The sequence below is a fragment of the Acinonyx jubatus genome, chromosome B4 (genome assembly GCF_027475565.1).
Source record: "Acinonyx jubatus isolate Ajub_Pintada_27869175 chromosome B4, VMU_Ajub_asm_v1.0, whole genome shotgun sequence".
Classification (NCBI taxonomy): Eukaryota; Metazoa; Chordata; class Mammalia; order Carnivora; family Felidae; genus Acinonyx; species Acinonyx jubatus.
Genome location: NC_069387.1, coordinates 81,103,233 through 81,117,495, shown reverse-complemented (window position 1 = coordinate 81,117,495; position 14,263 = coordinate 81,103,233). Strand labels below are relative to the sequence as shown.

The 14,263-nt window shown below is 47.1% G+C and overlaps 2 protein-coding genes across 9 annotated transcripts in view; one reads left to right on the top strand and one right to left on the bottom strand.

The window, feature by feature from the left end:
* Positions 1–44: 44 nt before the first annotated feature.
* Positions 45–5,821, bottom strand: NABP2 (nucleic acid binding protein 2). 4 transcript variants are annotated; one of them, XM_053226370.1, is made up of 8 exons: positions 5,539–5,821; positions 5,304–5,410; positions 3,565–3,666; positions 3,078–3,216; positions 2,892–2,963; positions 2,678–2,759; positions 2,520–2,583; positions 45–576 (listed from the first exon to the last, which is right to left on the bottom strand). In XM_053226370.1, the coding sequence occupies exons 3-8, from the start codon at positions 3,641–3,643 to the stop codon at positions 377–379; spliced, it is 636 nt and encodes a 211-aa protein (XP_053082345.1). In that variant the 5' UTR covers positions 3,644–3,666; positions 5,304–5,410; positions 5,539–5,821; the 3' UTR covers positions 45–376. The 4 variants fall into 4 exon arrangements, with proteins under 4 accessions (XP_053082345.1, XP_026927294.1, XP_014940585.1 ...); XM_027071493.2 differs by lacking the exons at positions 5,304–5,410; positions 5,539–5,821 and adding an exon at positions 4,075–4,216; XM_015085099.3 differs by lacking the exons at positions 5,304–5,410; positions 5,539–5,821 and adding an exon at positions 3,745–4,176.
* Positions 5,822–5,900: 79 nt separating this feature from the next.
* RNF41 (ring finger protein 41) overlaps positions 5,901–14,263 on the top strand; it is a 30,717-nt gene continuing 22,354 nt past the window's right edge. For 2 of the 5 annotated variants that reach the window (XM_015085096.3, XM_053226369.1), the window contains exons 1-2: positions 6,014–6,185; positions 8,932–9,116. The gene's annotated coding sequence lies outside the window, so the exon portion shown is untranslated. The other 3 variants (XM_027071490.2, XM_027071492.2, XM_015085097.3) reach the window with 3 other exon arrangements.

Below are 14,263 nucleotides of genomic sequence, written 5' to 3'. Positions count from 1 at the left end.
ACTGCTAACCTCTTCGTTTTCCCACGAAAAGCAAAGGAGTCCAGTACAGAGTGGTAACATTTATTAGGAAGGAGAGATTCGATTTGATTTCCACATCACACACACAAGAAACAGACTGTGACTGTCGTTTCTAAAGGGAAAGAGGGCAGAGGGCCTTGAATCCCCAGGGATAGGCAGATCTAGCTGGGTAAGGCAGGGAGCATGGGCTTAGGGTGGATAAGGCCAACTGCTCACCACCCCTCCAGTGAAATTCAGTGGATAAAATACTACTGCCTATCCACTCCCACCCCCCACAAGCCAGCAGCCTAGTAAAAGGCTGTGTTCTAGGAGACACTTGGGCTATAGTGGGTGGTGGGAAGGGAGGAAGAACGTCTTGCTATCTCTTGCTGCTCCTCCGGGTCTCTTTGCCGTTACTGACAGGGTTGCTGGAGGGGCCAGGAGGGCCGGCAGCTGTGTGGTTGGGCTGGCTTCGGGTAATTCGGGTGCTGGGAGGGTGCGAGGGTGCGTGAGGCGGGTGTGGGCCACCACCAGGACCTGGTGGGGCACTCAGTCCATTCCCGTTCTGGGTCTCAGAGGCTAGTAGTGGGAGAAGGGGAAGAAACACAGGAATTAGAAAACTAAGGTAGGAGAGAGGTCCATCCCCAAGGCCTCCCTCTGTGCCCTAGAGAGTAGCACAGTCTTCATCAAGCACAGCAGCACATTCAGGCCAGCTGGACCAGTTGCAAAGAGCAGGGGTTGTACAAATGGAGCCCTGAGAAGACTCAATCATTTGGGAAGTTGCTATGTGAATCCTAGTGTGATATTCTTCTCTTCCATTCACCTTTGTATCATGGAGGTCAGACCTAGCATTTGCTGTTTAGCTCTAGGCTTAAGGACCTCTGACAAAATGCCCCTTTGTCGAAAGTCTTTGTAAAACTGGAGGAGCATGGGAAGGGGAAGGACCCAAAGCTTCTGTGTTATGTAAGAAGCAGCTTTAAAAAAGGAAAGTGTGGTGGGTATCACGATGATACATACATTTTCATTTTGGAAAATAAAGATAGGAATAGGGAAAAAAATATTATGCACACCCTCAAAATGATAAGTAACATTTTGGTGTATATTTCACATGTTTGATTGGAGCCAGGTGTGTGAGATGATTTCCTTGAGCTCCTACAACTGTGCACATCACTACCCTTGCCCCTACCAGTGTGTCATCTGTAGGACCATCTCCTTTATAGACTACAAGCTCCTAAAGGCAGGTGCTGTGTTTTTATTCCTTGGCATTCCTCATCTATGTTTGTCAAATGAAGACAGAGACCTGCCTCTCTTATACAGAGGGCACTATGAGCCCTAAAAGGGGTAGAAGTCATAGGCTGGTGATTCTTAAACCACATATCTGCTTGGACCCAGGCTGTTCCACCAGACTAAGATATCTGTTGCCAGAATGGAAAAATAATGCCTTTTCCCCAATTCACAGAAAAGGTTAGGAGTACATAGGGAGTTAATGTTAAGTTCTTACGCCAGACATGCTTTTTATTAAGACTTTTGCACCTGTTAGCAGATAACAAAGTGAACAAACATCTGGCAAATGAGCATTAGGGGCAAACAGGCTTAAATGTACCTTATTTAAAATACTTTTTATAAGTTATAGTTAGGGAGACCTGGACATATGTAACAGTCATATTTTCCAGTGAAAATATGGATGCTGATTTTTATGGTGGAATTAAATGTTATTTCATGGTGTTTCCAAAAAAACCATGATCCCAGTGGTTCTGACACAAACAATTCTGAAAACCATGGTAACTAGGGATGTAGACACAGACTGAGCAAGGGTAGAAGCAGCCTGAAGCCTAGTGTCACAGGGAGAAACCTAAGACACAGATCAGAGGCAAGAGGAGTCAAACACCCAGGCAGTAGTAGGCTCAGCCGGGAGATTACCCAGAAGGAGAAAAAGACCAGTGAAACCCAGTTCCTAAAGAGAAGCCAGGGGACAAAGGAGGTGGTGTTGGTGGGTGATTCTAATCAAAAGCAAGAGACCAAAAAACAGGGTCTTGGAGTATATCAGATGGAAGAATCATAATCCTGAGGTCCACAGGCTAGAAGAAGGGTCTTTAGTTTCAAGAAGAGTGGTGACTCCCCAAAGGGAACTACTTGGTGCCCTAACTCTGTACAGTGTAGACTGCATGTTAAGTCATATACATCCATGTTAGAGCCATGTAATGAGTCAAAAGGACAAGGGGGAAAGGGCAAGGACCTGCCAGAGAAGAAGCAGAGAGAAACAAGCTTGAATAAAGGGGTGCAGTCTTGTTGGATAAACTGTTTTCATTTGTGTCCTTGAGTGGTAGTGGCAAAAGAGTACCAGAGCTCTATCAGTGACAGAAACAGGTCCCCAAATCTTTTCCCCACAAGGACTTGCAAAAGAACTGGGAGAATTAGGTGGAAGGGGATACATGGAAAGAAGACAAATTGGGAAAAAGGATGAGGGGAATGCATCTTTCCATGCTAGGGAGAGAACCAGCGGATGGAAGGGAAAGGTTTACCTGGAGAAACGGCAGGGGGTCCGGTGGTAGGCTGGGGAGCCGTAGGGCTGCTGTCGTTCTGGACCTGAAGGCACAAATTAAATACTCAGACCTTGTTCCCTACCATGCTTCTTGGCTGGACATACCCTCCTTCCCCATATCAAGGCCATGGGACTCACCGTCTTATTGGGTGCCTGCTGGGCACTGTACTCTGGGTTTGGCTCACTGAAGTTAGGAACCTCAGAATAAACCATACAGAATCTGCAAAGGGAGAAATTAGTTGAAGCCTCAGACCCAGCCTCTGGAGGCCTGAGAAAGGTCTAGATACAAGACATGGACTATATGCCCTTATGCTGGCTGGTGCTTCTGCATCCCAATCCCCAAAACACTTACTCTCCAATCTTTTGAAGATCACCCCCACGTCCAGTGTATAGTGTCAGACAACCTTTGAATACTGAAGCGTACCTGTGGGGGCACGAAAAGTAGGACTCAGAGTACTCAGAAGAGTTATAGGGACTGTTAACTCTAACCCCCTTGACTGTTACTAGCCTTGGATAGCCAGGAATAACCAGGAGTTACCCTTTGGTGAGCCGAATAATGTCTCCAGGCTGGATCAGGTTGCCCACGTCGTCCCACACAGAGATATTGATGCTGCCCGTTTTGTCGGCCACCTTGCAGGTCCGAACCTCGTGCCCGTCCTTTGTCTTGGTCACTCGGCCTGGAGGGAACAGACAAATGTTGGGGTGGAGGTGAAAAGAGGGTCAGAGGGATGAGATCTAGATATGGGTGGGTGAGGGGGAGTGGAGGGACAGCACCATGGAGAGGGCACTGAGTGGAAAGAGGCCTGAGTGGCGCTGGAGGCTTGGATCTGGCGAGTTCCATCTACTCTGCACTCGACTACAACTCTCCAGGCCAGGGTGTAGGAGATTCCGCGTAAGCAGCGTTTTGGGGTGCACCCTGACATCCCGGTAGCTAGTTAACAGAGGAGGTGATGCTCTTCCCCTCCTGCCCCCTCCCCAACCCTGAGAACCCCCGCGCAGGGGTCCCACCATCCCAGAATAGCCACCTGTCTCCAGCACAATGAAGATGAGGTTCAGATTCTTGAGCCCAGGCTTGATATCTTTAACGAAGGTCTCCGTCGTCATGCTGCCCGAGCCTCCGCACTACACTAGAAGGGGGAAAGGGGAATGATGGCTCAAGGCTTGGAGTCTTTGCCCTTATGCTCCATTTCCCAAGGCCTACCTACCACACTAGGCTGGGGTCAGGCAGCCGCAAATCCTCTAATTCTTCTAAAAGGTTATAAACCAACTTCCCCAGGAGCTTCCAACTTCAAGATCAGAATTTCAGGGTCTCTGTATAGGCTGCTTCGGGACTGGAAGGCCCCGTCCCGGGATGCTCTTTCAGTCTCAAGCCCAGAAGTCGGGGAGCCGACGGAGACGGGGGGGGGGGGGTAGGGAAACTGGTGCAGACCCAAGGAATGGAATCTTACTCGCCAAACCTTCCCGAACCCTCATCCGGACAACTCAGGACTCGGTCCATCCCCTCCCCCGCCCACAGCCCACCACCCACCACCCACCCAGCCCGCAGGCCAGACAGTGCACGCAGCAGAGCCGCCCGCAGGGGGAGCCACAGGCCCCGCTGCCTCCGGATGCAGCGCGGTGGAACGCGGGAGTACGGACATTCTCGGAAGTTTCCGGCTGGCCGCCTCCGACCAATCAGCACTGTCCCGGCGCGCCCCGCGCCCGCCGCTGGACCCCGCCCAGCCAACCGGGATCCAAGATCCACGCGCCGCAAAAGGGGCGGATTTTAGGTATTAAAGGAGCCTGGTAGGTGGTTGGCTTGGCCAGGAGAAAGATTGACCACCAGGAGGCGCCTCGAGTCCCACTTTTCCTTTCCTTTACTGGGAGGATGTACCTAGGCTCTGAAATTTTCTCCTTAAGACATGACACTGGAGAAAGGACCAGAGGTTTTGGAACACGGCGGTCAAAAGTCTGAAACAGGCTCCGCACTTGTTTTCTCGACAATTCTTAAATATGTAATTGCATTTTGCATACAAGAAAACGTAAGTTATATAAAAGGCAGTGCTTAGCACACAGGTACTTTCTTTTCCCACTGCTATAATCCTTATCTCTATTCCTGATTTGGGGTCCTCATTTTTTTTTAATTTTTTTAAAGTTTATTTATTTTTGAGACAGAGAGAGACAGAGCATGAACGGGGGAGGGTCAGAGAGAGGGAGACACAGAATCTGAAACAGGCTCCAGGCTCTGAGCTGTCAGCACAGAGCCCGACGCGGGGCTCGAACTCACAGACTGTGAGATCATGACCTGAGCCGAAGTCGGCCGCTTAACCGACTGAGCCACCCAGGCGCCCCTGGGGTCCTCATTTTTAATGCACGACCCAGCGCGGTCAGGGTTTTGGAAAAAGTGGCCTTCACACCAGAGCCAGACACCCTTTTTGAAAGAATGGAACCCGGGGCACAGAGAACAGCATTTGCATTAGTCTCTCCCAGAGTCTGAAAGACACCTCTTCCTAATGTACTTATCTCACTAGATCCCAGGGTCTGGCCCGCCTCCTCTCCCAGACCCCAGAGGATTTAACAGAGGAGGCCCAAACCTTTAGTTCCCCTTGGGACTTGTTAGAAAATCAACAAAAGGTTCTAGTTCTGTAATGTTGTGTATAAACCAATTACATATGTACAAAGCACTACCATTTGTTTAGCGAATATCCATAACAAATACTGTTTAATACCATATTAGCTTAAGAGGTCATGTAGTTGTAATGCTTTGGTTTAATTAATCCCTTACCTTCTAGAGAGCTTTAGGCTCTGCCTTGATTTTCCTCGGATCCCAGGTTCTCTCCTGCCCACACCCCTCAACTACGGTGTCGTATCCCAGGGAAATCAAGGCACAACCTAGGAAGAGGGACATTTTATCTCCCTTCCCTGCCCTTAGGTGCTTCAGGGAACTCTATGAGTGTCCGGAGAGCCAACGTAGACACAACAGGAGTGCGGCGAGGAGAGGTAGGGAACCCGTTGGGCACCTTAGATTAAAGCTTTGCGGTTAGACACTCCAATTCTCCACCCGTGGTCGCCGTATCCACTCCCGTGACTATAAGTCATAGGTTCGGGAGGCTCCGGGATGCTGACCACCACTCTAGTAACGGGAGATGGCAGGTCACACTGAACGCCAGCCTCCTCGCAACGATCTCGCATCTCGTGGCATCAACTTTAGGAGATGGGACACGTACACCTCTCCAAAGCGAAGCCTCTGCCTCCCGGGAGCCAGCCTCCGGCTCCGCCCCCAACACTCATGCTGGGAAGAACATAGAGTTCTCCCTCCCAGATGGCTATATAGTCCCCGTTGGGATCATAAAGATTTCCGGTGTAGAGAGGAGGCCCGGCTAACCTTCCTCCCTCCTCGTTGGTCGCTCTTGGCGTCTAGTCTAGGTCCGAGTTAAACAGAGAGGCGGAGTTTGGTGACGAGATTCCGCCGGGTTGCGTAGCAGTGGTAGGCGGGGCAAGGGATCCGTCTCACAAGGCGACGAGTGGTTGGAACCTTTCCTCTCCTTCCCCTTCCCCTTCCCCTCCCAGGAAAGGCTGGGACCCGGCACCCGAGCTATTCCGTGGCCGCTGCGGCCTCAGCTCCAGCCGGGCCGGGGTACGGAGAGTCCAGACCGCTTCCAGGGCGGTGCGTACTGCGCCTGCGCCGGCTCCCACCTAAAAGGGTGTGGGAGGGGAGGGGGCGATGTCCCACCGGGATTGGGGCACGGGTTCGAGATATTGGAGGTCAGGAGAAGGGTTAGGAGTAAAGATGAAAAATGGAGCAAGGGAACAGGGATAGGGAGGAGTCGGGAGGTGAGAAAGGGACGCTGGAGGGTGGGTTGCGGGGGAGGTCCATTGGAGTAGGGTAGCCTTAAGTGCGGGAGGGGGTCTGGGCTGGCTGGAGGACAGGAAAGAAGGGACCTGGGGTTGCAACGTGGTATTTAAATGGGCAGTGTTGACGGGTTGAGAGGGGAGGAAGGGAATATTCTGGGGGCCAGCCTGGGCAGGGGTGGCGGAACCTGAACCCCCGCCCTCCAAGCGCCATAGCTTGGCTCCTCTCCCGTGCCTTGTCTTTGGCAGCCTTGTCTTCCTTCTCCATTCCTTCCCCCCCCCCTTCCTCCCCCCCTCCGTGAAGGAATCTCACATTCCTTACATCCCTTCCTTGGGTTTGCAGCCAGGCCCTTTATGCAGACTTCACTCACTGGAAAGCCTTCCCCAACCCAGAACTCTGTGAAATTGGGGAGTGGGAAGGAGGGGGCTGGAGAAGGAGCAAAAAACTAAGAGAGGTGAGAGTGTTTTGCTTGAGGGACTGACAGACATCTTCCCCATTCACAAACTGACTTCATTCCACCTGACAACAAGTGTGGCTATTAAGGAGCCACTGTTCATGGGGGATGGGCTGTGATAGTGACAGTCTAATCACTTCCTATACAGGTGGTTTTAGAGACTGACAATAGGACAAGAAACTGATAGTGTTGCTGGCTGATAGTTTCCCTCCAGATAGGAATGGGGTAGACTAGTGTTAGGCAATCTGAGTGATATGATAGTGGTACTGCCCTGTGTGTCCAGCCGACTTTGTGGCTGGGCCTGGTTCCTAGTAATTAAAAAGGAACCAAGCTTCTTTCAAGCATTTCCTCACCTGCTTTCAGTACTCTTAAATTTATTTTGCATTCTATTACTACAAAACCTTACCTGAGACATAGCTGTATTCAGTATGTTTTCACATTTATTATGTCTCTGATTGTTCTAGTACAACATATTAGGTAGATAAGGCAGGTATCTTCCCTACTTGTCGGGTGAAGACATTAAAAACTATAGAAGGGATACTTGGCTTGTTTAAAGTCATACAGTTGGTAGAGCTGGGACCACAACCCGTCTCCTGACTCCTGGTCCTCCTCTCAGTTGAAAAATCCTGTTTTGTTCTGGCTAAGGAAGCATCAGAGTAAGATTGTTTTTTTTCCCCAGAGTGGGTAACAGTTTGCTTTCTGAGTCTGGAGCTTGTCGGTAGAAGACTGAGTATAGCCAACAGCAGTGGTTCGTGGAAGCATTTCGTGGAGTACAGGTGCATATGTCAGGCTGTTGGGAGATAGGGTGTTGTCAAAATGGAAGCAGCATTATATTCTCCTTTGTGTTATGGATGAGGGAGAAACAACTCCCACCCCCAACCCCTCAAATAGAAAGTGGGTCTGGCATTGCACATTTATCTCTCTTGTTAGTTTAAAAATGCCACGCTAAAACGTGTTGTGGCTGATGAGTATAGTAAACTAATCAGTGTGTGTGCCAGGCTCAGAAGATGAAATAATCTCAGTTTTATGTATAAAAATTATCATCATCCTATTCCTTTGTTATACAGCCCTTAATCTATTGATAGCCATGTGATGTTGACAAGAGGAGTTGGAATAGTTGCTATGCTCCTGTGTAGTATTGAGTAGATCTCTCAGCACCCTTCATCTGAAGCCTTGTCCCTCTTGGTTCCATTCTTTTAGTAATGAGAGTCTAGTCTGCCTAATCATACTGCTACCTCTAGTATTCCCAGTTGCCCACTCTGGAATAATTTCCTGTTTCACTGTCTCTTCATTAAAAAAAGAAAAAAAAATTTAGTGTTTATTTATTTTTGAGAGAGAGAGAGAGAGACAGAGTGTGGGCAAGGGAGGGGCAGAGAGAGAGGGAGACACAGAATCCAAAGCAGGCTCCAGGCTCTGAGCTGTCAGCACAGAGCCTGATATGGGGCTCAAACCCATGAACCTCGAGATCATAACCTGAGCCGTTGGACACTTAACCCACTGAGCCACCCAAGTGCCCCCTGTGCGCGCCCCCCCCCCCCCACCTTTTTAATAAAGCCTGATACCCTCAGGAATATTTTCTGACTTGGGAAGTAGAATCACACCTGTATGAACATTCTTGAGTATCTTCTTATGAAATAGTGTTTTCCAGTTGGAGGGTGGGATTAGAATTCTTTTTACATGAATTCAGTAATTTATGTGAAAGCATTTGGGAAACATTTAAGCATCATACTGTGCATATAAGGTATCATTGATCTGTGCGTTGTATAGCCACAGATCTGGAATCATTGACATTATTTGTGGTTGTGTACACCGAGTAAGAGAATCTTTCTGTCTCAAACAGTGCTTCTTCTTTATATTTATTCTTGTCCCTTTCTCTGCCTCTCTCAGCTCTGTTTGAATCTCTTGGACTGTGTGTGTGTGTGATTTCTTAGCCAGTAACCTCCATCCTTAGAAGTTAGTGCTGTGTCCTCAGCTCTGAAACCTGTAGGCCTTAATGGAATTGTCTCCTCCTCCTCAACCAACTGCCAGATCCAATCTGTCTAGTCTCACTGCCAAGTGGAGGTAGTTCCCCTGACTCACCTTTTTCTTCCTTGTTCCTATTAATAGAGTGCTCCTGATTGTGACATCACATCCATCCCCTTGGCGATGGAGCTTGTCACTAGGAAGGAAGACTCAGTCGGAGAATAGCCAACAAGATGGGTTACTGGGAGCGTCTCCTGAGTGGCACTGAGTGGAGGCATCAGGGGGTTGGAGCCTTGTGAACAGGGAGCCTACCCCCCAACACTTGGAAGGTAAAGAGCCTTGATTCAGAATCCCATTCCAGAATTCAGGTCTCTTCTCATCCTATCTGAGTTCCTTCTGCTTTTGAAAACCTGATTCTTGAAATTCTTCTGCATAAAGCTTTCTGTGATTAATCCACATCAGTCTGTTCTTTGCCTATTTATATCTTACAGTAACCTTTACTTGGAAAACTGCTTAGTACATTTTATGTTTTTTTAATGTGTTTTATATCTTGCATATACTCACTCATTGGACTCAAGCCTACACCTTAGTTTGAGGACAAGGATTGTGTTTTCTGTATCTTTTACATGCCTCTTTTGGCAAGGGGGCTGTGTATAGAGGATGAAGATGAGATTTGGGGCAACCACACAAAGAGTGGTTGGTGCTGGTGACTAAGTGGGAGGTCCTTGCTGCCCTTTGAGGCCTAGTAGGTGTTACTTCAGGTGTTAAGTACATTCTTGAATTGTGTGCCCTCTGGATTCTTTTGTAAATTGAACCAATTAAAATATGCTAAAGGAATTTTAATTTTGAAATCCTTTGTGGTGGGGTGCATGGCTCACTCAGTCAGTAGACCATGTGACTCTTGATCTCAGGGGACTCTTGATTGTGGGATCATGAGTTCAAGCCCCCTGTTGGGCATAGAGCTTACTAAAAAACTAAATAAATAAATCAACCAACCAACCCACCTACCCCCACTGTGGTAAATCTAGTATGGATCACAGCATTCTAGAATTAAACAGAACCTTTGGGACAATGTAGCCCATCCCCTCATCTCACAAGTGAGGAAATTGAGTTCCTCAGAAGTAATTTCTCTAAGAGGAGGAGTGACTTCAGTCTAAGGACTCTGCTGCTTAAAGAAAAAAATACCACTTCCTTTCACTGAAAAAGTCGAGAAAGTTGAGGTGTCTGGGTGGGCTCATTCAGTTAAATGTATGACTTTGGCTTAGGTCATGATGTCACGGTTGGTGGGTTCAAGTACTGTATTTGGCTCTTTGCTGTCAGCGTGGAGTCCACTTCATATCCTCTGTCTCCCCCTCTTTGTGCTCCTCCCATATATGCGCTTTCTCTCTCTTTCTCAAAAATAAACAAACATTAAAAAAAAAAAAGGCGGGGCACTTGGGTGACTCATTCGGTTAAGTATCCTTAACCGTCTTTGGCTCAGGTCATGATCTCTCGGTTCACGAGTTTGAGCAGTTCACGAGTTTGAGCCCTGTTTCCAGCTTTGTGCTAACCGCTCAGAGCCTGGAGCGGCTTCGGATTCTGTGTCTCTCTTTCTGCCCCTCCCCCACTTGTGCTCTGTCTCTTTCTCTTTCTCCCTCTGAGAAATAAATAAACATTAGAAATTTTTTAAAAAGGGGCTGGGTGCACCTGGGTGGCTCAGTTGCTTTAGCAGTCTGACTCCGATTTCGGCTCAGGTCATGATCTCATCATTCATGAGTTCAAGCCCCACATTGGGCTCTGCGCTGACAGTGTGGAGCCTGCTTGGGATTCTCTCTCTCTCTCTCTCTCTCTCTCTCTCTCTCTCTCTCTCTCTTTCTGCTCCTCCCCTGGTCACATACTCTCTCTATCTCAAATAAACTTAAAAAAAAAAAAAAAAGTCAAGAGAGTTGCCTAAAAAGAGGAAGGTCAGTTAGTCATAAGGCACCTTGTATAATGTAATTACCCCTAATTTATTTTTTCAATATTTTTTTCTTTTTTTAAATGTATATTTTTGAGAGCAAGAGAGAGAGAGAGAGAGAGAGAGAGAGAGAGAGAGAGAGACACAGAGCAGGAGTGGGGGAGGAGCAGAGAGAGAGAGAGACAGAATCCTACATAGGAAACACAGGCTCCAGGCTCTCAGCTGTCAGCACAGAGCCTGACTCAGGGCTCAAACCCACGAAGCATGAGATCATGACCCGAGCCAAAGTTGGTTGCTCAACTGACTGAGCCACCCAGACGCCCCTACCTCCTAATTTAGATATTTTTGTTTTATATGCTGAATCTCAGAATCATGTAATTTGTAGAGCACCTTAGAATTTATGTAGTCCAAGATGCTTCATTTCTTGTGGAGTATGGAAACTGAGGCCCAGAGAGGTTAAGTAATTTGCCCAAGGTCACACATTTGGTCCGTTGTGGAGCTAGAACTGGGTCTCAGGTTTCTGTATTCCCAACTCAGTTTCCTTTTTTTCCATTCACCGAGAGACAGGAAGATTTGTAATGAAATGTGAGACCCTTCACCAGTTAATTTTATTCACTAGATTGAAATTCCTAGACATTACCTGTTTCTTTACACTGGAGCAGGTTATGGGGCCCTCTAGCTATGTGTCTGGTGGTTTGTAGTAATTGGGGCTAGAGAATCCTCAGCCTCTGCACATCTGTTGTAGTCAGGGCAAGGAGAAGGGAGAATTGATAGAAGTGAGTCTACAATACGTATACCTGGCCTTTACCTTTATGCTTTTGCCAAGGATTGGTAACAGCATGTCCTTTTTACTCTAAAATATGAATTATAGTTAGAGTGGCTTCTCTGATATTTATCTTTGTGTGTGTGGGCGCTCACATGCATCTGACAGAAAGAGACAGTGTGTGTGGTTTGTACATCTGTGCATGGGTTCAAGAAACCCTGAATAAAGGAGGCTAAATGTTCAGGTTCCTTTAGGAGCAATCCGTTTTGAATTCCTAGCTCTTTCCAGAGGTAGACCAGAGGAAACAACTGCAACAGCAGGTTAAAAGGGTATAGAAAGGGATAGGAGAAAGCTCTTGCATTTTTATGGTAATACTGACCAGAACTATATAGAGAGACCCCAGTGTAACAGTAAGGAAATAAAGTAACATAACATTGAGTTCTGGCCTACAGAAAAGAAGGCTGGGAATGCAGTCTTTAGGATGTTCAAGTTAGGGAGGTTGGCCAAACTCCTATAAGCCTGAAGGGACAGACACCTCAGTGCTACTTTAGTTCAGCTCCCCAGTTGAGTGTAAACCTTCCAAGGCCTTTTTTTGTTCTACAACTCAAGGAAAATATCCAGGAAACTGTGCTTCTGGTGGCTATGGTCACTGGCTGTGACTCTTGAGGTCCCTGTGGTTTCAGTTTTATTAAGGTTTCTGCCTCCAGGGCAGTGAGCAGTTGAGTTCTTGTGGGGCATTCCCCTTGGAATGAATGATAGCCTGCCTCTATGACAGCCTCATAGCCATGTTCAGAGTCCCAGAGAGTAGAAAGAATAATCAAGGAGCCTAGCCCATCAGCTTGATTATCTGCTTGAGGGCAGGGCAAGGAGCTGGCTTCCAAGGTTGTATATGACGTTTGTTTCCTACAGATGACAAATAGGGAATACCCTACTCAGATGAGAAATCTAAATTTCCCCTTAATTCTTGAGGCTGCACCCCTGAAAGAATGCAATTGTGTAAGAGTGGGTAAAACGGGAATCTCTGAGCACATAGAGGGACTTTTGATTTAGAAAGAACAGTGGCCAGCATCTCCCTAGAGCTTTGTAAACCCTGACTTTTTGGTGGTAACCTTGTAGCTCCTAACCCTGACTCATGGCTTCCCATGCGCTCTGGCCATCCTTTGCTAACAGAGGCAAGTTCTGTCCTGTTTATTTTGGGATGGGAGATGTCCTGAGACCCCATTAAGATAAGTTGCAGAATTTGTATTCCTCCTTGAGACAATGTTGTTAGCACTGATTTAAAATGAAAGTGCAAGGGTGCCTGGGTGGCTTAGTTGGTTTAAGTGACTTCAGCTCTGGTCATGATCTCACGGTTCATGGGTTCGAGCCCCATGTCAGGCTCTGTGCTGACAGTTCAGAGCCTGGAGCCCGCTTCAGATTCTTTGTCTCCCCTTCTCTCTGTCCATTTCCCGCTCATACTCTGTCTCTCTCTCAGAAATAAGTAAACGTTAAGAAGAGTTAAAAAAAAAAAAGATAAAACGAAAGCGCAACTAGGTATTTATTCAGAGGATACAAAATGCTGATTCGAATGGGTATATGCACCTCAGTGTTTATAGCAGCACTATCGACAATAGCCAAATTATGGAAAAAGCCCAAATGTCCATCACCTGATGAATGGATAAAGAAGATGTGGTATATATATACAATGGAATATTAATCGGCGATCAAAAAGAGATGAAATCTTGGGATGCCTGGGTGGCTCAGTCAGTTAAATGTCCAACTTTGGCTCAGGTCATGATCTCATAGTCATGGGATTGAGCCCCACTTTGGGCACTTCTCTGATGGTGTGGAGCCCGCTTGGGATTCTCTCTCTCTCCCCTTCTCTCTCTGCCCCTCCCCTGCTTCTGTTTTCTTTCTCTCTCAAAATAAATAAATAAACTTAAAGGGGTGCCTAGGTGGCTCAGTTGGTTAAGCCTCCAACTTTGGCTCTGGTCATGATCTCCCAGTTTGTGGGTTCGAGCCCTGCATTGGGCTCTGTGCTGACAGCTCAGAGCCTAGAGCCTGCTTTGGATTCTGTGTCTCCCTCTCTCTCTGTTCCTCCACTGCTTCCTCTCTCTCTCTCTCTAAAAAATAAGTAAACATTAAAAAAAATTTTTAAAAAGGAAAAAAACAATGAAATCTTGCCATTGGCAACAGCGTGGGTGGAGCTAGAATATATGATACTAAGCGAAATAAGTCAGTCAGAGAAAGATAAATATCGTATGATTTCACTCATGTGGACTTTAAGAAACAAAACAGATGAAAAAAGAGGAAAGGAAGGAAGAATAAGATAAAAACAGGGAGGCAAACCATAAGAGACCCTTAAATTCAGAGGACAAACTGAGGGTTGCTGGAGGGGTGTTGGGTGGGGGGATGGGCTAAATGAGTGATGGGCATTAAGGAGGGCACTTGTTAGTGTGAGCACTGGGTGCTGTGTGTAAGTGATGAATCACTAAATTCTACTCCTGAAGCCATTACACTATATGTTAACTAACTTGGATTTAAATAAAATTAAGAAAGAAAGAAAGAGAAAGAAAGAGAGGGAGGGAAGGAGGAAGGAAGGAAGGAAGAAAGAAAGAAATTAAGAAAGAAAGAAAGAAAGAAAGAAAGAAAGAAAGAAAGAAAGAAAAAGGAAGGAAAAAAAAAGAAAGGGAGAAAGAGAGAAAGAAAGGAAAGAAAGAAAAGAGAAAGTGCACGAGAGAAAGTGCAGGGGCGCCTAGGTGGCTCAGTCAGTTAAGCGTCTGACTCCTGATTTCGGC